The 23,699-nt window shown below is 38.4% G+C and overlaps 2 protein-coding genes across 12 annotated transcripts in view; one reads left to right on the top strand and one right to left on the bottom strand.

Annotated features, from left to right (window-relative positions):
* The window catches only part of LOC122970434 (sodium bicarbonate cotransporter 3-like), a 47,716-nt gene extending 40,366 nt beyond the window's left edge, over positions 1 to 7,350 (top strand). For 5 of the 10 annotated variants that reach the window (XM_044336572.1, XM_044336565.1, XM_044336571.1 and 2 more), the window contains 7 exons: positions 254 to 505; positions 746 to 814; positions 1,091 to 1,264; positions 1,537 to 1,674; positions 2,524 to 2,648; positions 3,620 to 3,736; positions 4,935 to 7,350. In XM_044336572.1, coding sequence (XP_044192507.1) covers positions 254 to 505; positions 746 to 814; positions 1,091 to 1,264; positions 1,537 to 1,674; positions 2,524 to 2,648; positions 3,620 to 3,736; positions 4,935 to 5,016 — 957 coding nt within the window. In that variant the 3' untranslated portion in view covers positions 5,017 to 7,350. Of the gene's footprint in view, positions 1 to 253; positions 506 to 745; positions 815 to 1,090; positions 1,265 to 1,536; positions 1,675 to 2,523; positions 2,649 to 3,053; positions 3,103 to 3,619; positions 3,737 to 4,934 lie in introns of those variants that run through there. The other 5 variants (XM_044336564.1, XM_044336567.1, XM_044336569.1 and 2 more) reach the window with 5 other exon arrangements.
* Positions 7,351 to 8,971: 1,621 nt separating this feature from the next.
* LOC122970235 (homocysteine-responsive endoplasmic reticulum-resident ubiquitin-like domain member 2 protein) lies at positions 8,972 to 18,622 on the bottom strand. Of its 2 annotated transcripts, none has more exons than XM_044336330.1 (9): positions 18,528 to 18,622; positions 17,699 to 18,025; positions 15,693 to 15,770; positions 12,939 to 13,052; positions 12,616 to 12,749; positions 11,220 to 11,333; positions 10,833 to 11,120; positions 10,442 to 10,556; positions 8,972 to 9,969 (listed from the first exon to the last, which is right to left on the bottom strand). In XM_044336330.1, the coding sequence occupies exons 2-9, from the start codon at positions 17,843 to 17,845 to the stop codon at positions 9,802 to 9,804; spliced, it is 1,158 nt and encodes a 385-aa protein (XP_044192265.1). In that variant the 5' UTR covers positions 17,846 to 18,025; positions 18,528 to 18,622; the 3' UTR covers positions 8,972 to 9,801. The 2 variants fall into 2 exon arrangements, with proteins under 2 accessions (XP_044192265.1, XP_044192266.1); XM_044336331.1 differs by having other exon boundaries at positions 12,939 to 13,049.
* Positions 18,623 to 23,699: the final 5,077 nt, after the last annotated feature.

Here is a 23,699-nt window from a genome sequence, read left to right as displayed (position 1 = left end):
CAGAAATGCTTTGACTAGTTCTTTCAGCTTTTTTCTGAGGTATTTTTATGCCTCAGCGCTCCACAGTGCTCCCATATTAAAAATAAATTCAGCCCATCTTGAAAATTCAAGGTTTCGCATTTGACTCAATTTAGATTATGCTCCTTATCCTTGTTTTCTGTAATTCTGTTTTTATTTTACTTCTCAGGGGCAAGCACATCACTGCATCGACAGCTTTCAAACTGTTTTTCTTGTCTCTCCGTGCATCCTACAGAAAGGCTGTGGCTATCACCTGGACTTGCTGATAGTGGCGATAATGCTGGGTATTTGCTCCATTATGGGCCTGCCGTGGTTTGTGGCTGCAACCGTCCTCTCCATCTCCCACGTCAACAGCCTGAAGGTGGAATCTGGCTGCTCCGCTCCAGGAGAACAGCCCAAGTTTCTGGGCATCCGTGAGCAGCGGGTCACTGGATTCATGATTTTTGTCCTCATGGGTTGTTCAGTTTTCATGACCTCAGTGCTCAAGGTGAGATGAAGCAAAAACTGGAATAATAGAAAGGAAAACACTTTTTTCATTGCACTCATTGTAAATCACTACAGAACAGAAGGTCAACTAAATGTATAACTCATGGCTTTCGGGTCTAATATGTTGCAGATGTTTTCAGAAGTCTGCATACTTAATGAATCCCGGTGAACTGCACTGTACTGCAAGTTAAATATTTTATACTGTTTTTATACTCTGCCGTTTCACTTCTTCTCTTTACAGTTTATTCCTATGCCAGTGCTGTATGGAGTCTTTCTCTACATGGGTGTCTCCTCTCTAAAAGGCATTCAAGTAAGTCTCTGTTCTGCTGGTCTTAAAAGATAACATACGCTTATATTCTGAACAGAACAGCAGTCATGAGCTATTAGTTAAGATAAGTTTTCCCCTTGTAGTTCCAAACCTTTGATCTTAATTCAGAATCCATGAAAGCCTTTGATAATGTGTTTCCTTTTCTGAATAATTTATTGAATCCCCCCCCTTTCCTCATCACCCCCTTGTCTTAGCTTTTTTTAAAAAAAATCTCCCTCAGCAATTCACTGAGCTTCTTTCCTCTCCTTTTCTCTGTAGTTCTTTGACAGAATCAAGCTGTTTGGCATGCCTGCCAAGCACCAGCCTGATCTGATTTATCTACGCTATGTGCCACTGTGGAAGGTTCATATCTTCACCCTGGTGCAGCTCACCTGTCTTGTGGTGCTCTGGGTCATCAAGGCCTCTGCTGCAGCTGTTGTGTTCCCCATGATGGTATTGACCTTAAACCTCACTGATTGTTTGGGTTGTTAGGATACTTAACTTCACATCAACATGAGACACAGACACACATATAATTACCTACTCAAGATATACTACAGTTAACTGTCTCACCACTCTTTTTCAGCTTTAATACAGTTAAATAAAGTTGTGTCTCACCGTAATTTATAACCCACATTTATCAGTCATTTTCTCCTATATTTTACAGGATTAATAATAATAATTATATTTCATTATATGAACTGTGAACTGTTTTCTCTTTACAGGTCCTGGCACTGGTCTTTATCCGAAAGCTTCTAGACTTTTTCTTCACAAAGAGAGAGTTGAGCTGGCTGGATGACTTGATGCCAGAAAGCAAGAAGAAGAAAGAGGATGACAAGAAAAAGAAAGCACGTAAAGAGCTGGTAAGATTAATATCATGTCTTTTTTTGTTTTGGTTTGTTTTTTTTTTTTGTTTTTTGTTTTTTTTAAAGTGGGAGGGTTAGACAATTTTAGTTTTTCTTTTTCAACTGAAAATGTAACCGCAGCAGCCTTTTCATATTGTGTTTTTGTTCTGCAAGTCGATGAACTCAAATGTTTCTTTAGTTACAAAACCAACAGACAATTTTTTCCTTAGTGTTTGTGCAATATTGTGCTATTTCACCAAATGTTCCAAAATACTGTAGTATTGGCTGTACTCAGTCACACACAGTGCTCTCCCAAATCAAAAATAAAATCTTAGCATTTTCATTGTGTGTATCTGTCTAATTTGTACCTAAACTGAAAATATTAACAATATACATTGAAATTCTGCATTTCTCATGAATTACAGATGTAAACAAGGACACTATTACAGCCTCACAAATCATGTAAATCTCACTCTCAGTCTGGTAATCACAATAGCTACAACAACTAGTGAAATTCAGTGTGTTAATGCTACAATAAAAAGAAGTAGGTGTGGGTACATAAATAGTGGATGTGGCTCACATTAGTGTTGGGTCTTAAATACAATATATGGAAGTTCCTCCGAGGAAGTTGTTGCCTGGATACAGACCAGGTATAATGGCCATGCATGAATTAGTATGAGAAGGGAAAATGTACCATTTAATCAGATTTAAATAGGCACAGCTACAGGAAACTCATATTACATCCAATTCTATGTGTAAATATATGCAATGTGTGTAAGAAGATATGAATGGCAATTATAACACCATACTGTACAAGTGTTTTACCATATGATGCATCTCTGCAGTTAAAGCTATTGTGTGATTTAGGTTTGTAATATTGTTTCCATTCAGGAAGAAGAGTCCAGACTGCAGGAAGAAGAGCAGCTGGGACTGAAGGTCAGCTATGAAGGCTCAAACCGGCTCAGCATCCCAGTGAAAGCACTCTCAGGAAGGTGAGTCATGCTCTCTGTAAAGGGCACTTTGATCCCCAGTTTGGGGATTGAAAAGTAGTATTTTATTGCAAGTGCTTAGTGAGGCAGCAAGTCTATTTTATTCTTAATTATTCTATATCACACCAAAATTCTCATCTTTTATGATGATATTTCCTTATGTTGTGGTGTATAAGGCAGCTAAATACATTTTTATCATGCCTTAAAATACTTTATGGTCTACACTTAACATATATAGTTCCCTAAAGATTTTATTTGCTCCCTAATCAATGCCTTTATGGTGCCTGAGATGAGAGATCAGAACAGCTGTAAACACATTTTCAGATGTACCATGTTGTCATTTACAACTTGTAATGGTAAAAGTGACACTGGTGGTCAGCTGTGTGTTATTATGTCTGTCTTGAACAGATCATACAGAATAGGACTAATGAACCACAACCTCCCAATGGAAGAAGAGGTAGCAGGGCTGTGTGTCTGATGCAAAACATCTGACCCACATGGCTGCGTTCTAACCCTTCTCACTGATACTCAGACAGTTAGCGCATGGCCAAAACTGTCAGTTCTCAGCTATTCCAAAAAAAAAAAAAAAAAAAGAAAGAAACACTGGCTTTAAAACACACTGCTTTGTGTGTTGTTGTGTTTTGTTTTGTTGCTGTTTTTAGGATAAATTGTCTGTAATAAAGTGTTTGTCTTATAATTGTATCCTTGTCTAACTAACCAATAATGTGTACACAATCAGCTCACAGCTATAACTTGCCTAAAATGTCTTCATACATGTTAACGTGGAACATACTGTATGTGGCCTGTCTGGTCAGCTATTTCGTGCCATCAGTTTGTTTCAATGTCTAATTTATCTGCATGTTTGTGTCTGCTTGTTTGAACTGTCCTGCACTCCTGCTGATTTGATGTCTACATGCCTGTCTTCTCTTTGTGTTTTTGTTTGTGTGTGTTTGTGTATGCACTTTGGCATGCAGTTCTGATTCTGACCCCTTGGTTGTAAATATCTCTGATGAAATGGCCAAAAGCGCGGCGTGGAAAGCGGTGAACTCGAGTGCAGACTCGTGTGCCCAACCTGTGAAGCGTAGCGGAAGGTAGCTATGCCATTACCTGGAGTTTTCAAGAGTCTCTGCTCCCAATTATAGTAACTTAATATAATAATCTAGATTTGACCCCCAACCCCAAAAAAACTGATGAAATGTCCTTTGTTATAGACTACTTTCTGTATCTCAATCTTATGTTTACACTGTAGCGAATTATAGTGAAGCTAATTGCTACCTGGAAGGGAAAAGATCAATCTAATATTTAAAGGGACAGTTCATCCCAAAATCAAAATTACATATTTTATCTCTTACCTGTAGTGTTATTTATCCATCTAGATCATTTTGGTGTGAGTTGCTGAGTTTTGGAGATTTCGGCTGTAGAGATGTCTTTTGAATAAAAAGGAACTAGATGGCACTCGGCTTGTTTTGCTCAAAGCACCGAATCCATGCCGACCATGAGTAGATGCTTCCTTCTGCGGCGGTGAGACGGTTTGCGGGTGTAGTTTGGTAGAAAGAAAATACTTCCAATATGAAACGTCTGACAAGGTCTGTGAATTATCTGGAGTTTTGGCGCATTGAGCACCACAAGCTGAGTGCCATCTAGTTCCATTGTGTTTGAGAAAAAGCAGACATCTCTACGGCCAATATCTCCAAAACTCGGCAACTCACACCAAAACAAACTAGATGGATAAATAGCACTACAGGTAAGAGATAAAATATGTATTTCTGATTTTGGGGTGAACTGTCCCATTTAATGCAGGCTTTTGAAAATAATCTGCGGTACCTGTAAAATATACTAAAGTTGGTATTGGTTGGTTGAAGTTGGTATGGGCATTTCAAGTATAAGTCCCGAGTGTTGGGTGTAACAATCTAAATCTGTACAAGCAGAGATAAAGCTCCATTCTTCTCTCTACAAAATGTTATTAATCAGTTATTATTAATCACAGTACTCTATCATAATAAAAAAAAAGAAATCAGAAATGTTAACTTAAGTTGACAAATTGTGTCTAGAATTGTCATAATTACGAGCTGCATATTTTAACACAGTCCTCACATAAACCTCTTCATCAACAGAGCATACTGCAGGTGGTAAAATCATGTTTACCATGTTTAGAGCATTATGAATTGAGCGCTATCACTCGTCTACCTGACAATATCTCACATTTGCAGTTGCTTGCCACCCTTAACACCTCCATAAATTTGCACAAGAGCTCATCTTGTCCCTGTCTCCCTCGTCTCTGTGCAACAGCCAGGAGAAGGTGGCCTGCGTTAGAGTCGACGTCAGCCCAGATTCACCCGGAGGAGTTTCCACTGCGGAGACCTTCCTGTGATAAAGGAGGGGCCTTCTTTCCCTCCTGACACCGTGTCTCACACAACACTTTACCCTGCTGACGGGCGCCATCTTATAGTGGGAAAGGGGGCATAGAACTGGAGCAGCACAACCTGCCTGCAGTGCTCCCTTCTTCAGGGCAGCAGGCGAGCTCCCCCAAGTCTTGAAGTCCTACATGTGCAGCGCATGTACACATGATGTACTGTAAAAGCGCACACCTCCGAGGAATGAAGGAATTCTGCTGTTACTTCCCATTGACCCTCACTGTTAGGAACTCTCTCAATCTAGCAATTTGCTATCACCCATTTAAACCACAGATGCCAAAGGAAGGGGCCTCACTGGTAGGGATCTTGGACTGTGTGTATTGAATTTTACTTTTAATCCATTGCATATTTTAATTTCAGTTTTACTATTATTCCTTAAGCTGGTCGCAGTACTGTACATTTTTGGGTATTTTTTTCTCACACACTGCACTGTTTGTCTACAGGTCAGCTTATGACCTTCCACTGAACTACACCAGCTTCAGAACACATTCAGTTAAAGCCATTCAGGTACTGTCAGTGCCAGCTGATTATATTTCAGCATCAAGCCTGGCACAGTAAATGACGAAAACCAAAACAGAGGTACAGTCAAATGATTACTACTACTATTACTGCAACTACTACTACACCACACTACTACTGCATACGTCATGGCAGGATTTGCTTATGAGTCATCTCTCCTGTCTCTAGGGGAACACTCAGTATTGATATTGCTGCTCAAAAACTGCTCAGTTGTTTTCACTGTAAACCTCACTTTTCATATGTGCTGATATAGGAATATTATTGTATGTATGTCTACTGTGTTATTTTTCATTTATAGTATTAACGGATAACCTACTTCAGAGGCCATATGAAGTCTGTACTGTACAGTAAAGCACTTTGCCAGTATAGTTTCTTACCTAAAATGGATTATAGTGTATTAATAAAGAGGTTACTTCTCCTCCCACAGTATCTATAGAGCTGTTGTTCAAATGTCAGTTAAAACAACTCAGGAATCTTGAAGGATTTCTGACTGTGGTCACTTGATATTTTTGTCACGAGGCAGTGATAATTAACTGTTCACTGTATTCCTTTCATCGCTGGTATCACAACTATTTTAATAAACGCTGTAAATCATAAAATATAGTCAGGTGCAGAGTAAAAAAAGAGAATATTTGTGACCCCAGTTAGTTGCACCTGTTTTTATACTGTCTGTATTGTTGGTAATAGTGTGTGTGGTGTAAAGATAATTTGGTATGTGTTGCAAATCATTTTATGCAAAATATTTCTACAGTAAATGTAAAAAACTATTATATTCTATGAAGTTGTTCTTATTTTGCTAAGTGCGGTCCTGTTTTAGCAATAAGTATTCCATATGTAACGTATGGATCCATGAACCTAGCTTATATTCAGGCAAAGAATAATTTGTGAAACAATGTTCGTGTCTGTTTCATCGGCTCTGTCTGTGTGTAGCTACAGTGACTATACGGACAATAGCTTACGTGCCTTGTCAAAGCTCTTTATGTGCAAGTCTTGTACTGATAATTTAAGTGTTCAGAACAGATGTACAGGTACACACACGCACACACACACAATGGCACACGAATGCCAAAGACGGACCATCATCACTTTACGAGAGTGACCCAGTACACCGCTCATTTGCTGAGGCTTATGTCTGTTGTAGTGTTCCTCCACGTCTGTGTGAAAGCCGTAGCCTGAGCCACCGACTCAAACGATGTAACTCAATTTATCTTCCATTCACAAATGTAACTCTAAATACTGTTTGTGTGTGTTGTGCTCCCACAGCTCTGGTATTTGTTCACAACATAAAAGCTCTGTAATCAATATTGAGGTACTTGTTTTCTGAATAATTAGTGAATGTCCAATGATTGTATTGTCAACATCAAAAATGAAGTTTTTGACATTTTTTCTAAACAAAAATCTTAAATTGAGATTCAGTCTTTGTAAAGTGTCATTTCGCAGTTATGTTCCACCGCACATATGGACCATTTGTCATTAAAATGTGAGTTGGCTGTAAACTACTTGTAATTTCAGAATATTAGTTTTATTTTGACCAAAAAAATGACCCTATTTTCACATGACATGAGACTCGATTAAGATATATTCGCTTATAACGGTGGATCTCTGAGATGTTACCCTCCATTATCACTTCAACATCAGAGTTGAAAATGCATTTGTTCTAGTGTTCAGACACATAACATCAGTGAAGCACATAGCATCCTGCTGTTAGCTTGAATGATGACTTTTCTGTCATGGCAGATTGGTGCAAAGCAATAAAAGTGAATATATGGTGACTTCTTTCTGTCTTCATTTAAATCACGCTGTGAGCTTTATAGTAGCTCATACTTTAGTTTTGGGAATCTTGAATGTTTGTTAGTTGTGTTCATCAAGAAAGATCGAGCTAAACTTCCCCGTATAGAAGTTATATTTGTATGACTACCTAACACTTACTAATAACAGTGTAACTAATAACTGGCACTGTATGTTTGATGTTATTTAGAAACTGTCTCCATTACAAAGTCTGAGAGCATTTAAAAGTTCATTTTTCAACTGCAAAAATCCCCCCTCACTACACATCTTGTGCACAATTCTTTATCGAAATGTCAATGTTATGTGTTGATATTTAAAAACAAATGTCAGCCAATGTGTCATTATCCGTATCAACCAAAGAAATCCAATTGTGGGAAGGTTGGGCTGGAGTCAAAATGCTCTGATTGCATCTTTAATTAAAGCAGAAAATGTCTCCTCTGTCTCTCTGCCTGAGGTGTTCTTTATGTCAAAGGCATAGGGTGGCAGTAGAGATCTGTGTTACTCACCAATAGCTGCATACTGCAGGGACTTCGCCCAGGTATTACTTCATCTGCAGTGTCTGTCAAACCTGCATTCACTCTTTTTAGCAGTTTTCATGTTACTGTTAATTTAGATCATGATCTTTAGAGCTTTATGGTTCACACACGCAGGTGTTTTCACTTATTTGACTAATTAGACCTCCTAGCGGGGCTCTGTGTGCGATTGACATTTCTCAACTTCAACCTGATTAAAGGTCTAACCTGTGTGGACATGCAGGGCTTTTAAATATAACTTTGGCACAGTCATTAGGTGAGTGCACGATGTATCAATAATTCAGTATTTTGGTGTGCACACTTTAGGATGATGCAGCATCCCACGTCACTATAATGGACCATCAACTGACCAGCCTCTGAAATAATGTACAATATCTGATATAAGTACATGTGCCATTAATACACTGACTTGCATCTGCGGTCTGTTAATGTAGCGGTGACATAAGCAGGATATGTAGGCTTCCAACGTCACAATATGAGAAAGCAAAGTCCCGCAGAGCACAATTTGAACTCTGTCAGAGTGCTGGTTAAATAACATTCAAGCCTTTCATTCATGGATATGATGAGCACTTGGTTTGACAGTGTGCTTTGAGAGAGTGAAGGCAAGAGGAGGCATTTTGTTTGGAGCGTGATTTCTTGTTCTTCCAAGAGTTGGAAAAGGTTCCAAGTAAAAAGCTATAACTTGCACTCCACACACTGATGTTGTTTATGCTCTACAGAGACTACAAGATCATCCAGCCAATCACAGGCACAAAGTATGGTGTAGATTTTACTTCCAAAGCCTCTACTACAACTTTTAATTATGCTTCTTATCCAGAAGCTGATTTAAAGATATGTGCACCCACAACATGAATGAATAACAATCTTTCTGTGGCCCACAACACTCAAGTCTGTACTTGTGATCATATGTTGCTTAAGTGAGAATCTGAAGGGAAAGATAATATTACCTGTCTAAAACCACATGCCTACATTATCATGAATCCATTTTTTAATAAACGTGGATATTATTAATGCACAATACATTTTATATATAACAGCAGTGGCCATTTTCACAAACTCAAGAGGCGTATGGTTTCTCCGACATGAACTCTGCATTGTGGCAGTGTTTTTATTTAACAGTAAGGAATACAAAAGTCTCTCTTTGCCTGCTGGACGCTTCGTCAATTTAATCCCAACTGAAATAATTAGTGGTACATTAATCCAAATCACTCTTCAGTAGCAGTAACGTCACTCTGGGATACACTTCACAACAATACACAATGTGTTTTATACACATTTTTTCACCTTTCAGATCAGAATCACTCACATAAATTTCAACAGATGCTACATGATATTCAGGAATATTTGCTGTAGTTCACCTTTTGGACTAAAGTGGCCCTTTTTAAAATGTCTTATACGGATACAACCAGCATTACAAAAAAAATTACAATTGAAACGAAACTATTTCAACAAGTATTGCAGCTTCTCACAAAGAAAAAAAAAAACAGACTCCGCTTGTTAAACACATTTAGTGCTGTAAATATTGTTCAATATTATAAATGCGGCTGCTGACGCTATTTTATAAATTACAGAAACAATGCATTGGCAGACACTATTTTTTATTCTGACTACGTTTACAAGGCATCACTAGCAATCCTTGTATATAGCAGGTCAACTAAGGTTCCTGTCATTTGACAGTTCTTTCTGTCTTTGTGCAGACAAAGAAAAACAGTCCATTTGAAGTGACCACTTTCCGCTTTTCAGGTTAAATCAGTCATTTGCATTTGCAGCTCAAAGTCTTAGACTAGTGGGAAACTATAACACTGCACTGCAACAGAGACAGTTTCCCTAAGCAGGTAGGATATCCGTCCTCCTCTTAAAAGAAAGAATGTGCTCCTGTGGAGAACTGTGGTGTCTCGTGGCTCAGTTAGCAGCATTTGGCGGTCCCTCTGGGATGAGGGACATGAAGAAGGTTATGATAAACGACCAGGTGGAGGACAGGAAGCCTGTGTGGGGGACACTGTTCGGGTCCTCTGCGCCTTCCTCTCCACTTTCACCGTCATCATCTGAGCCGTCATCCATAACTCCTTCCTGTACGGGAGATATGAGAGGACAATCAAATGAGATACAGAATGTTTCACACTAACGTGGTGCATTTGTGATATATTTGACTGTGAAATGAGATATCCACTGTGTAAACGTGAGTCACAGTCCATTTTGTTCCCGATGAAGTTTCTCTGTGAGCTAAAACATGTTTTTAATTTTGCCTTTTTACATCACCTTTTGCTATCAGAAAAACTCAAAACAGTTTTAATTTAGTTTTTGCCACTTTTTCAATCTCAGCTATATTTGCAACCAATATAATATAGAGTCTAATTTCTTGTTTTGGATTATTTCACTGTAGGATCGTCTGAAACAGAGTTCCACTTTTTGTTATCTGTGTGTGGAACTATTCTATGAATATTCAGTAATGAGTTAGACACTGAAACTTCACTGATAAAAATTCCCATCAGTCCTGGGCAAAATTCTTGATAAGTTGGATATGGATGAGAGACGGAGCTACCATTTCTTGTAAGTCATGGTTTTGTAGCTCTCCCTCCAGATCGTCCTGATTGGCTCTGTCTCCTGGGAGCTGGAGCTCATTCTCCAGGTTGAAGGGAAACCAGCCAGCCTGGTGCCTGCAGACAGACACAAAAAAACAACATTAGAAACAACTCATTTTTATCAATTATAATTTTGATTAACGGGTTAGTTGTTTAGTCCCTAACACGTCAAAAATGATGACACATGCCTTACACAAGAAGTCAAATGGCCTGTTTTTGACCAACTTTCCAAAAAAGCCAAATGTATTCAATTTACAATGTTATAATAAAGAGAAACTGATTACGTGTGACCTGTTTTGATAAATCCCAAACTGCCAAATAACTCATGAGTATAATAACGTGAGCACTCACAGATAAAGCACCAGCATGGCCATCATCACCATGACGAACCGGCTGAAGGACGAGTAGAAGTAGACTATACTGAGTAAAATCGCTGCACGTGAAAATGTGTACACCCAGTCTAGCCAATCCCGGTTCAGCTCCTCCTCGTTCAGGATCTCCCCTCCCTGCGCGTTCATCTGGACCTCTGGGTTGCCACGGCGATCCACCTGAGGTCGCTGGCTCAGAGGATCTGGCTGGTTAGACTGCGTCAGGGGCTGGTCTGGCCTTAGGTGCTGAGAGGAGGCAGCCAGTAACTGACTGGAGGGAGACACAGATTGAAAATTAGCTGTCACGATGTTACAGAAGTTCAGTAAACATTTGACAGAGATTAAGAGATAGAAACATGACGAGACTTACTAATGCATGTAGTACTGCCGGGCGTACAGCTGCTGCCACCACATTAGCGTCATGGGGTTGTAATAAGAGGGCATGTTTGTGGGAGGAGTTGATTGTTGAGAGTACTGAGACCAGCTGGAAAAGAAGAGACATTCCATTACAAGATCAGTAACATAAGACCTGTCACACATACATCTGTCTACCCGTCCCCCTATGTGCACTCATTACACCAGGGGTGGGCCGAGGGAGGAGGACGTGACGGGAGAGACATGAGGCCGCTGACGTGGTTGCTGTCAGCAGCTGGAGCTGTGACACGCGGCTCATGGAATAGTGATGTGCGGATCACAGTTATATCCACGAGCACTACGGTTAATCTGCGGATCGGGCGGGCCGAGTCATAAAAATTAACATTCTGATTAATAGCGGATGGGTTACGGGTGGGTGAAATAATGCATCATTAATGAGGAAAATATTAATTACATCCTCTAAAATCTGAACATATTTTAAGATTCATTTTCCGTCAGGCACGAATTAGCAGACTAGACTCTCATTGCACCAATTGCAGGGTCCATTTAACTTAAGCAGCACTTTTACTTTAAATAAATGTTCACTTATTTAAAACCAACCTACTTCAGTGTAATATTATTCTCCTTCTCAGGGTCATAACTCAGTCAAATCTCAACACACAGACATGATAAAGATAATTTTAGACTCATTGTGACCGACACTGTCTGATTATGTTATTATCTCTTATGCCCATCATGAATAAACGTCCATGAATCCGCATAAAAATCAGAGAAAAAAAAAAAAGACACTAGCTATAACTACAGAACTCGCCTGAGAATCATCACATTGTTAAGTTTTCTTTAGTATCAAAGTAATACAGTGATAGTTGTCTGTACATCCACAAGTGAACAGCAAACAGGAACTCCTCATAGCTAATTTGGCAAACTTTTAACACCGGTTGTACCAATTAGCCAAAAATGTGAACAATTGTGGGCTTAAAAAAGGAGGAGTTATGTTATGTTGTGGTTGTGGCATTAATAAATTCTAAAATCTGTTTGTAGAATCAAGATAAAGGCCAAATAATGACTAAACAAGGTTTGGACTTTGGTTGTATTATACATGTAGCATATATATGATTATTTATATAAAACTAAAGCATGTCATATTCTCTAGTTGCCGTAGTGACTTGTTTTTTGTCGGTGGATTTTTCTTGATTTTGTGATTGTATATGTTGTAGTTTGAACACTTTGTGTGCTTGTTTATTATATATTATCTTCTTTTCTTGCTTGCTGTAGTAAAACTACTTCCCCACAATCATTATGATTGACTGACTTTATTTAATATAAAAAAATATTTAAAAAAAAAATACACTATAACACTGATCAAACTTCCTCTGACACAGATACTGTACCTGTGCATAAATTGTGGGTACATCTGGTGGTAAGGGAAGGGTCCAGCCCGTTGCCTGAGCCCATCACTGCTCTCTGCTGTAGACGACTGGCCATCTTGAGCAGAGACGGAAGGACTATTAGCGTTTTGAGGTGCCTGTAGCCAGAAAAGAAGTTCTGAATATTAGTGACGATTTATAGTTATAGTCATGAGGGGAAAGGCAGGTGACTTTTTTCTAAATCCTCAGGGGAGGTGCAGATTACAGCAGTGAGGTGGATGATGAAACAAAAAGAGTTGGTGATGAAATGAATGGAAAGGTGTGACGAGTGTGTGTGGGTGACCCACCGCGGGACCGGCTGAGTTCTCCTGAGGCTTGTTACCGTGGCTGCGGGGGGGCTTCGGGGAGCTGGGAGGGGTTCTGGAGGGGCACACCAGATGGAGCATATGGTACTCATCCTGCTGTGGAAGCCAATGCAGCTCATTATCAAAGACAGTCTCATGAACTCATGTTCAAAGGGGAAAAAAAGAAAGTTGAAAGGCAACCTATTGCGTCATTTAACCAACGCAGAAAACTTCAAAAAAAAACTTCTACATCTACTTTTTGGATTTTCTTTAATGACTGAAATTAACAATGAGTTATTTTTATAGTATCTGTGTAACACTGGTAAATGTTATACTGATAAACAGGTAACAACACTGAACATATCCAATTGATTTTCTCAGTAAAATAGCACCCAATTATAGGAAAACCTGAAATCCCATTTTAAAAATACATTACTTTCATTGTGCATATTATTGTGGCCATGAGGTACAAAATAAACAGCAAATTAGGGAATCAAACATTTTTAAAAAATCAAATCAATTCAAAGAAACATAACAATTAAAAAACAACACAAACTCTCTCATAATGGCTGCAATACACTTGTCCATTCATGTTTCCTTTGTTCCTATTTGGAATGGATGTCGAAATTTCAAAAAAGTTCCTACATACCATAAAGTCTTAGTGGCAGCTGTGTTGGATCAATAACTCTTGACTTGAAAAGAAAACCAAAGAATCCTGAACATTGTCCTTTTCAACTCAATTTTCCCTGATAAAGGGACCAAAAACATTGTATTATTAAAGTAAGTAATGGACAGTGTGCAGGATTCTTTGGTTTTCTTTTCATCTGTCACACTTCAACTGTTAAATACAAAGCCCAGTTTAAAGTGCACATGGTGCCGTTGGAGGTTCTTATAGATGTCTGTTACGGTTTTCAAGTATGCCACATTTAAAGTCTAAGGGTGCTTTCACACCTGTAGTTCGGTTCATTTGGTCCGGACCAAGGGGAAAAAATGACACATTTTTGCATTTTAGTCCTGGTCTGGTTCCTGTGTTTTTACAAATGAACCAAGAGGAGTATACATGAAGTTATACAAACTGACAGGTTGATTGGACAGTTTTATCGATTGTCATCCTGCATCATCAGTGCATCATCAGGACCCATGTGGGGAAATCAAATTCCGGTGAGTGACAGAAGTTTATGCAGCACTTTAATGCTTCTGATGTGTATATTTATGTTCTTTGGTGTCACAAAGAGCTAGTGAAGAAATAACTGATTATAAGCATTATTAGTATTAATAGAATGCAAATTGTCAACGTGTTATGAGTAATGACTAAGAGGGAGAGACAGGACAAAAAAAGAGACATCCTGTACAGTAATGATTCTGGGCTTATTACTGTGGGATCGCTGTCACACACTTTTTAATGGACTTAATGAACTGACAAAGTACATGGAGTAAGATATAAGCACAGCAGTTTTAACAACTTTTGACCTACTAATCAGGGAAACTACTGCTGACGTGCATACATGTTTCCATGGTTACCAAATGATTTGCATAAATATATACATGACTTATACAGATCAATTATGAGATTGCTTCCTGAACAAAATTCACGATCAGCAGATGGATTTATTAGTAGTTAAGCTTTTGAAATACTGGTCACATATCTGCCATCATAAAATCCTGTGGTTGGGTCGTTTGCTTTCACACCACAAACGAACTGCGCCAGAATCTTCTTGACAGCGGACCGAGACCCACCTTTTCAAGCGGTCTCGGTATAGTTGTTTGGTCCGCACCAAGGCTCAACTGACAGCTCTCACACTGGCCCAAATGAACCGGATTAACCGGGCAAACGGACCTGAGTTCGTTTTAACCGAACCAAAAGCAAGAACCGAAAGCACCTTACAGTATGTTCTTTCAAATACAAATAAATATGATTCATCAAAACACTTAAGAGTAAGAAGAAGTCAAAATTGTTGGTCAGGACAAAACAAGACATTTTAGGTTGCATCTTGGGCTTTGGGAAACATTTGGGAGACATTTTCCACCATTTTCTGACATTTTATAGACCAAACGACTAATCGAGAAAATAATAGACAGATTCACTGATAATGAAAATTATCGTTAGCTGCAGCCCTAACCTGAACATTAGACCCCTGTGCGACTGTCGAACGTCTCATTCCAAAACTGTACAGGTATTAACATGCTACTATAACAGCCTCCACTCTTCTGGGAAGGCTCATCATGAGATTTTGGAACCTGGCTGCAGGGATTTGCTCCCATTCAGCCACAACAATATTAGAGAGGTTGGACATTGATATTGGGCATCAAGGCCTGGCTTGCAGTCCAATTTGTCTTAAAAGTCTTAGATGGAGTTGATGTCCGGGCTCTGTGGAGGTCAGTCGAGTTCTTCCACAGAAACACTCAGAAAACAACATTATGACATTATGTTGAAACAGCGAGGGGTCTGTTGACATAAAGTTGGAAGCACACTATTGTCTGAAATATAATTATTTTATGCAGCATCATTAAGATTTCCTTTGATTAGACCAAGAGGCCTGGCCAAAATAATATAAAAACAGCTGCAGACCACATACAAAAGTATGTAAACAAAGGTGTCGACATGCTTATGGCCATACAGTGTTCAGTTTGTATGCTGTTGATTGATTAAATCAGGGAAACAAGCAGCTCGAGTGCTTCTTCTCAGCATAATAATGAATAAAATAGAATCATTCTGATAAATAGGAAAGTCAGGCTGCAACAACAGATAGAACTTACCTTTCTGAGCACATCTTTTAAAGTTAAGTGATCCAAAAGCAGTTTCCCAGAATACACCAGCCTCTGGTCTTTGGAGCTCTAAAAAAAATAACATTATAACAACAACAGGGTCAGAGGAGAGAACCTGTACATTAGCAACACTGTAAAGAATATAGTTCACTGTGGTTTGTTTGCCCTTTCTAAACATGTCTAGTTAGAACTGACAACAATATATTCGATGAGGACATCTTGGTAATGTAGATCAGGGCATCAAAAGGCAGAGATTTTGTGTGTGTGTGTGTGTGTGTGTGTGTGTGTGTGTGTGTGTGTGTGTGTGTAATGAGGATGAGATCATAGTAACCTCAATTGGGATAAGTGGGTCTTAACGACGGATTAAACTGGCAGTGCAACAAGGTCAGAGTCTGTCCTCTTAAACCCTACATTCACTGTTCAGCCATTCAGGAATTTAAATTGTCTGTTTTAAATCCCGGCCAACTTGCAACTGAGCGCCGTCTATTCTGGGATCAAGCCGCCTCATTGTTGAATATGCGGAGCCTAATGTCCACTAAATTACACACAAACAGGAGCACTGCCCTTGCTGAGATTACTCAACCGCTTTACAAGGGAGCAATTTGTCTCTGTGCGTTTACAATGATTACATCAGTCCTGAGCGGAGGAAAGGAAGCAAAGTCAGATTAGCAGAACAATACAGCAGCAATCTCAACGCCCTCCTTTCACTGTGACGTCAAATCCGTGGACTATAAGGCTTTTTCAGCTACTATGGCTCTGGAAATCAACCATAGAGAATAGAACAAGGTTAATGGTCTGTGTCACTTTATTTGGTTATTTGACAGTGTTGTGATTCACAGAGGAAGTTTGGAAGACTTCAAACAGCAAGAAATGCTCAACTGGAGAATGTTTACTGCGGCTAAATACAGGCTAAATTACCAGCCAGCTCCACTTCTTCCTTGTTAGTTCTGAGTGAAACTGTAGGTCCGACATTTAAACAGTCAACAATGTCTGATCGCATCTTTACCCAAATCACTTCCTAGATTTGAACTGTGCAACCTTTATAAACGCCAACACACACACACACACACACACACACACAAACAAACACACACACACACACACACAGAGGGCATCCTGCTGCTTCCAACTGATGTAATTTGTTAATAGTTTGTTTTGGGCAGGGAGCCTCTGTTGCATGTCTCTGTTATCTCTGTCTCTCTCTCCCCACACATTTCCTGGCACACTATGCTGACAAACTGTCCAGTTTAGCCAAAATAACAAACTGTAACTCAACAAGGGTGATTAGCTGGCTTAAATGACACAGGAAAGTAGGGTAAAAGAGAGAATAATAGAAGATCTCAAATAGAGCTGCAATGATTAGTTGATTAGTTGCAAACTATTATGTTAATCTGCAACTATTTAGATAATTTATTCATTGTTTGGAGTCATTCTTTAAGAAAACAATGTCCAAATTCTCTGATTCCAGCTTCTTAAATGTAAATATTTTCTGGTTTCTGTAGTCTTCTCTGTCAGTAAACTGAATATCTTCGGGTTGTGGACTATTGTGGACAAAACAAGCCATTTGAGGATGTCACTGTGGGCTCTGGGAAACAGTGACATTTTTCTTGTTGACATTTTAAGGACCAAACATGAGCACTCGAGAAAATAATCATCCTACAAAACTCACTATCCTCACTGTACAAACTTCAAAGATACACACAGGACATCTATATCAACTTATGTTACTGATGTTGTTTTGGGCTGGGAACATCTATTGCATGTTTCTGTTGTCTTTGTCTCTCTCCCCACACCTTTCCTTCCACACTATGCTGACAAACTGTCCAATATAGCCGAAAACAAACAAGTAATTAAGTAAGTAATTCACAAAGAGTGATTAACTGGCTTAAATGAAAAGTAGGGTGAAATAGGGAATAATATAATATCTCAGAACACATGATCTAATTCATATTCTCAAGTTTGCATCTGCTGTGTATGGATTGGACTGAAATACTCACCGGTTTACTCGGATATACGTCGGACAGGTGGGCTTTGAGTTTCTCCACAGTCCAGTTCTGGAAACAGTTGATGGTCTGATCATTGTACTTCTGGTTGGGAGCCCTGATGACAAGGGTAACAGGACTGTCCACAACACCTTGATCCATGACTCAAAACCATTTGTCTTCAATGGCAAACAAGAAAAGATCTGGACCACCCTGTCGGGAGTATTGGCAGCTGTTCTCCTTATCCTTTTCTAGTGGGTTTCCGGCACCATCACAGCAATGTTATATAATATTGCACAATATGCAAGGTGTTTCCTGTAGTTTTGTACAGACGGCAAGCAGCTATATCATGAGGAGAGAAAGGAAAGTGTTTGTTCCAAAAAAAGCAACACATGAGATCAGTTTAACCTTAATAACATTTGCATGATTGACGATCGAAGTAATCTGAGCTGCAAGCAAGTTTGGCATATATAGTATATACGTTAACTTGACGCTAATAATATCTGACAATCAAAAAGCAGAACGTAGTTGCTCAGAAACACATTTAACAGGAGAAATGTTTCGTGACAACCCTGTACTCTTATGACGTTATAAAAAACTCGTAAATAGGGACAGAGAGATAACGACACGTAGTTAACGTTATAGGATAAACGGTCAGGGATATCTACTGTGACTGTAACACCTAGCTAGCTAAGCTAACATTAGCATCTGAAGGTTTTCTGCTATTAATTTTACTCAACTCGAGCAGGAAAAAGAGTTGTTAGCTCGCATAATTAGCTAGTCAGATCTAAACGATCTAGTAGTATGAAGACATTCAAATTGAATACGGATGTATATAGTTTACCTTCCTTGTTTACTCCCAGTGGCCGAGATATCACCTACTTGCAACTCCAAGCCCTGCCTTCTTCTTCTTCTTCTTCGTTTTATTTGAGGAGGTTGTTGAAATCCAGTATTACAGCTCATTACCGCCACCTACTGGTCAGAGGCCAATGTGGTCCATAACTAAACAGTGATGGAAGAAGTTTTTTTATTTATTTATTGAGCACAAGGAAAATGCACAGAACAAGATTGGGAATAGCTATACAAAATGAAGGATGGAATTAAATCAACAATGGTTGAAGTGGTGTTACAATACATTCGGGTAATTGTAGCACGCAAAGAGGTATAGTGGTGGAAGAAGTACCAATACAGCAACTTAAGTGAAAGTACATAAGTTTTATTTTTGGTTCATGATTTTTGATAATTTGAACATTGAAATTAATCCATGTGAGAAATTTAGAGTGAAAAATCACTATTTGGTGGAGCTGTTAACAACTCATAGACATCTGAAATGTGACCCTGACTACACACTGCTTTTTGTAAGACGTCAAAAGCCAAAAAGGTTGAAAGCCACTGGTTTCATCTTCAACAATGTGTCTGTATTTCAAAAGCTTGTTATATTATCCATTGTGTCACATCTTCATCTGAAAAGTAACTAAAGCTGTCAAATAATAATATAATAAATAAAGCATTAAATGGAAATACTCAAGTAAAGTACAAGTACCTCAAAATTGTACTTAAGCTCAGCCTCAGGTGCAAGGGTGTCCAAGTTGTTCCTTTTGCTCAGTGCAAAAAAAAATCCCCCAAAACATTTGCCAACATAAGATAATAAGTTATACAGAACGGATGTGTGATATGATATGATTATGGCCTTATATAAAGGTAAAACATAAAAGCACAAGCATGTAATTAAGTGTATTAACTTTACAGTAAAGATGATTGGTTGATTCATTGATATACTGGGATGTGCAGCACAACTTCATAGGACAGAGTCTTTTGTAGTCTGATGATTCAATTTGAACGACATCTAGTGGTGACACAGTGTAACAACCTTGCCTCTCTAGTTTTCTCTAGAATTATTATCCTTCTTAATTCATTACAATAAGTAAAATACAAGTCCCACAACAGGACATTGTTTTGATGTGTATAAACTTCAGAGTGACCTATAAATTACAGACATGGCTCTACCTACATGAGAGTATGTGCAAACTTGATATAGTAAACATTATTTTTTTTACCAGTTAAAGTTGCAGTCTGTAACCTTTCACACATTTAAACCACAAATGACTATGGAGCAGCTGATAAAATTGTGTCAGGTCATGGTTGCTGGTATATAACAGAAAAAATGATCAACTAATCAATTATTAATAACACAAATATATTATTTACTGATGTAATGAAGTGAGGAAATTTTTGACTGTTTTGACCTGGCACACCTGATTTACATTTCTCATTAGCAAAGCTTGGAGAGTGTATTATTTTTAGTGTTTCATCACTATTTTTCATATGCACTAATATATGATAATTTTAGTTTTAATTGTTAGGTTAATATACAGGAAATAAATAATTCCTGAATCCATTGGGAAGTGGAGGCAGGTCTGAAATGCCTACTTTAATTTTGAAAATACGCGCACATCTTGAGAGCTGCTGTCCAGTATGGAGAAACATATGAACTTATAGACACAACACACTAAGTAAGTTATTGTAAAACATTTTTGATGTTTTTATCTACGGTATGTATGTATGTTGTACCTATACCATCAAAGCTCGAAAAAATGATCAAATCCATGGATAACATGAAGTACTGCGCATAAAAAAAATAACCGGAGGTGGCCTGTCATAACTCTTACTGAAAAATCGATAATAAATGTGTTCAATCTCCTCTAAAAATGAAATAGCCTACTTTCACTTGATTCATAAAACTCATGAGACCTTGCAAGCAATTGTGTAACAAAAGTTCCAGGTTACTATTTCCTGAGTAGACAAGAGCACGACATGATTCATCCATCATATGTGATTCCGCTGTGGATTTGAGGGGACAAAAGAGTACAACTGTTTCGAAAGCAATCACAATTACACAATAAGTTGCACCAATACATCCGCAATGTGTATTTCCTGGACTGTATGGAAGCTCAGTTTTATATGATTTAACCTCTGAGTGATACATCACTTCTCGACCCAGATTCCCTCCAGGTGCTCCAGTTTCCTGGCACAGTCCAAACATAATAGGTGTGAATGTGAATTTGCTTGCCTGTCAATATGGGTTAGCCCTGTAATAAATATGTGATCTTTCCAGTATGCACCCCACTTTTCACTCAGTGTATGCTGTAATGCGATCCGGCCCCACATGACCCTGAAAAGTGGCTATAAAGCAGGTACAATGGCAGGATTCAGGTATTTCTTGAACCAGAACTCTGGGACTTCTCATTGCTGCTTTGCTTTTTTTCAAATATGTTTTGGTATTTCTCACACACACATTCTTAAAGCCTGCTATTTCACATACAGTTTTAAGAATGAGCACTTGGTGAATCATATCCTACTGAATGTTTGCTTGCCCATTCTTTGCGGGTTATACAACCATATAAAAACATCCTGCAATAAAAAAAGCACCCCTCATCAGGAGGATGAAGTACTTTCCTTCTGACGTCCATCATGTTTGTCTCACTCAGTTAACACCTTTGACAGCCAGCTATCTTTCTCTGAGAGGATATAGTGTAGCAGCAGTCCACATGTCTCATTTAGTGGTACTGCAGTTGAGATGTCCAATTTCTTTCATTTCCCTCTCCCTGCGAGCGTATCCATCTATTACCCTGCTTTACAAAGAACTGTTTTTCACACTTTGCCTCAATTTAGCAGTGAGACATATTGTAAAATGGGACGCTTACGACCTGCTGCCACTGTTTATGAGAATTCAAAAGTGGAAGAGGCTGAAATGAGGTCAGCATTGACCAAAAATTCTGATGTAATTTTCCATGCTCACGGAAAATTATGTTTTCAGATATATAACTAGTAGACAAGCTACTAAGAGCTTTTTTTGGAGTGTTTTTAAGGATGTTTTTTTAAGCTCATTGATTGTGTCTATGCTCCTGCTGTTGTCATTGTGTTTATGTTTGCTCTGTTCAACAGGCTCATGCTGCAGCCACACAGGTTCTGGGAAGTGGGTTTTATTCAAAACTGAACTGAACTCAGTTAGTTTCTGTGCAAAGTACATAAGTAAAGTTTTGTTTGTGTCTGTGTTTGCATTTAGGGAGCGATGTGAAAGAACATTATCGATCAGTTATTCTCAGTGAATGTTCCCTATTTATCTATTTTGCTTTCAGTTGGCTTTAAAATGGTCGAACCATATTATTTATTTATTTATTTATTTATTTATTTACTCTGAACAAGAAATTGCTAAGACTTTATTTTAAACCTCCATTTAGGATTTTTAAGCAGCGTATAAACAATTAAAAACTGCTTTATAACACACTATAATGTAATTTTAAATTTATATACAGGATTAGGATAAGGATACATTTTTATGTGTCAATATATTTGTAAAAAAATATTCTTGTAAATCATCCATAACCGGTGTATAATGAATGACTGACAATATAACACAGTTGTAATCATATAAAATTTGCCCTTATACTTCATGTATATATTTTGTACATTTGATCATTACATTTATTCCTGGAGTATTTTTTATATTTGTATTTATTGTATTTAATAGGGGACTACTTATCTATAATTCTTAATACTACTTCTTCACTCTCCATGAAAAGTGAGCACTGATGAAGGCCATGGGGTGTGGCTGAAAGTTCCAGAGGAAATCTAGAAAGTAGAACTCTGCTGGTAACCTTGTGAAAGGCAATCAACAATGAGAAAATTCTCTAGCATCTCAAACTCAGAACTTTGCAGGATTGTAGCTACGCTAAATCTTGTTACCTTGACCCTGTTCCTTCCATACTCAGTCACAGTCATATATATCATTAATACATCCCTTTAAACGGGAGTGTTTCCTGATGACTTCAAAACTGCTGTTAGGAAACCTCAACTGAAGAAACCTAGCTTAGATTGTGTACTTATAAGCAATTGCAGACCCTTATCAGACACATAATTTCAGCGTTTCAGAGCACAGAAACTGCTCTCACTAAGATAGTTAGTGATCTGAGACTTAGCACTGATGCTAATAAGGTATCTGTTCTGGTTCTTGTTGATTTAAGTGCAGCATTTGATACTATTGACCATGAAATCCTCATAAATTGCCTCAAGAGCTGGGTTGGCCTCTCAGAATGTGTTTTGTTCCAGACATACATTGCAGGAAGGGAATTTTTCATTAGTCTTGGAGAATATGTGTCAGAGAAATATGACATATGAATATGAACTATGACCTTCTGTTTTTTGAAATATGACATAACTTCTGGTGTTGCGCAAGGGAGCTGCCTTAGGCCTTTGCTATTCTCACTATATATGCTTCCACTAGGTGATGTCATTAGACAGCATAATGTTAGCTTCCACAGCTATGCTGACAACGCACAATTGTACATATCAATTGTACCAAACGATCCAGATGCTCTAAATTCCCTGACTGCCTGTCTGTCTGCAATCAATAGATGGATGAGTAATAACCTTTTGAAATTAAATGAGGAGAAGACAGAAATCTTATTAATTGGCCCCAAAGGAAAAAGGAATGACTCCCTTGATCAAACCAGAGGTAACGAGCCTATGAGTCATTTTAGACTTGGATTTCAGGTCCCATATAAACAAAGTGACCAAAACAGCATTCTTTCATCTCAGAAATATTGCCAAGGTTCAACCATTCCCAACTCAAGACACAGAAAAACTAATTCATGTTCTTATCTCAAGTAGGTTTGACTACTGCAATGCACTTTTTACAGGTCTTCCTAGAAAGGCCATTGACAGATTACAACTTATTCAGAACTCTGCTGCTAGACTGTTAACAAAAACAAAAAAGACAGAATACATCACACCAGTCTTAGCTGGACGACACTGGCTCCCTGTGTCTTCCAGAATCGATTTTAAAGTCCTTCTACTTGTTTATGAAGCTCTCATTGCGTTAGGGCCAACCTAAATCACAGACTCCCTGTTGCTTTATGTTCCTTCACGAGCCCTTAGCTCTTGCTAGATACCCATAACCCTTCCCAAAAGAAAACTGGAGATACAGCTTTCCTGAAATATTCTCCCAAATTTTGAA

Source organism: Thunnus albacares, chromosome 19 (genome assembly GCF_914725855.1).
Source record: "Thunnus albacares chromosome 19, fThuAlb1.1, whole genome shotgun sequence".
Taxonomy (NCBI): domain Eukaryota; kingdom Metazoa; phylum Chordata; class Actinopteri; order Scombriformes; family Scombridae; genus Thunnus; species Thunnus albacares.
Note: the sequence above shows the minus strand (reverse complement) of the source record. Positions and strands in the feature narration are given on the sequence as shown.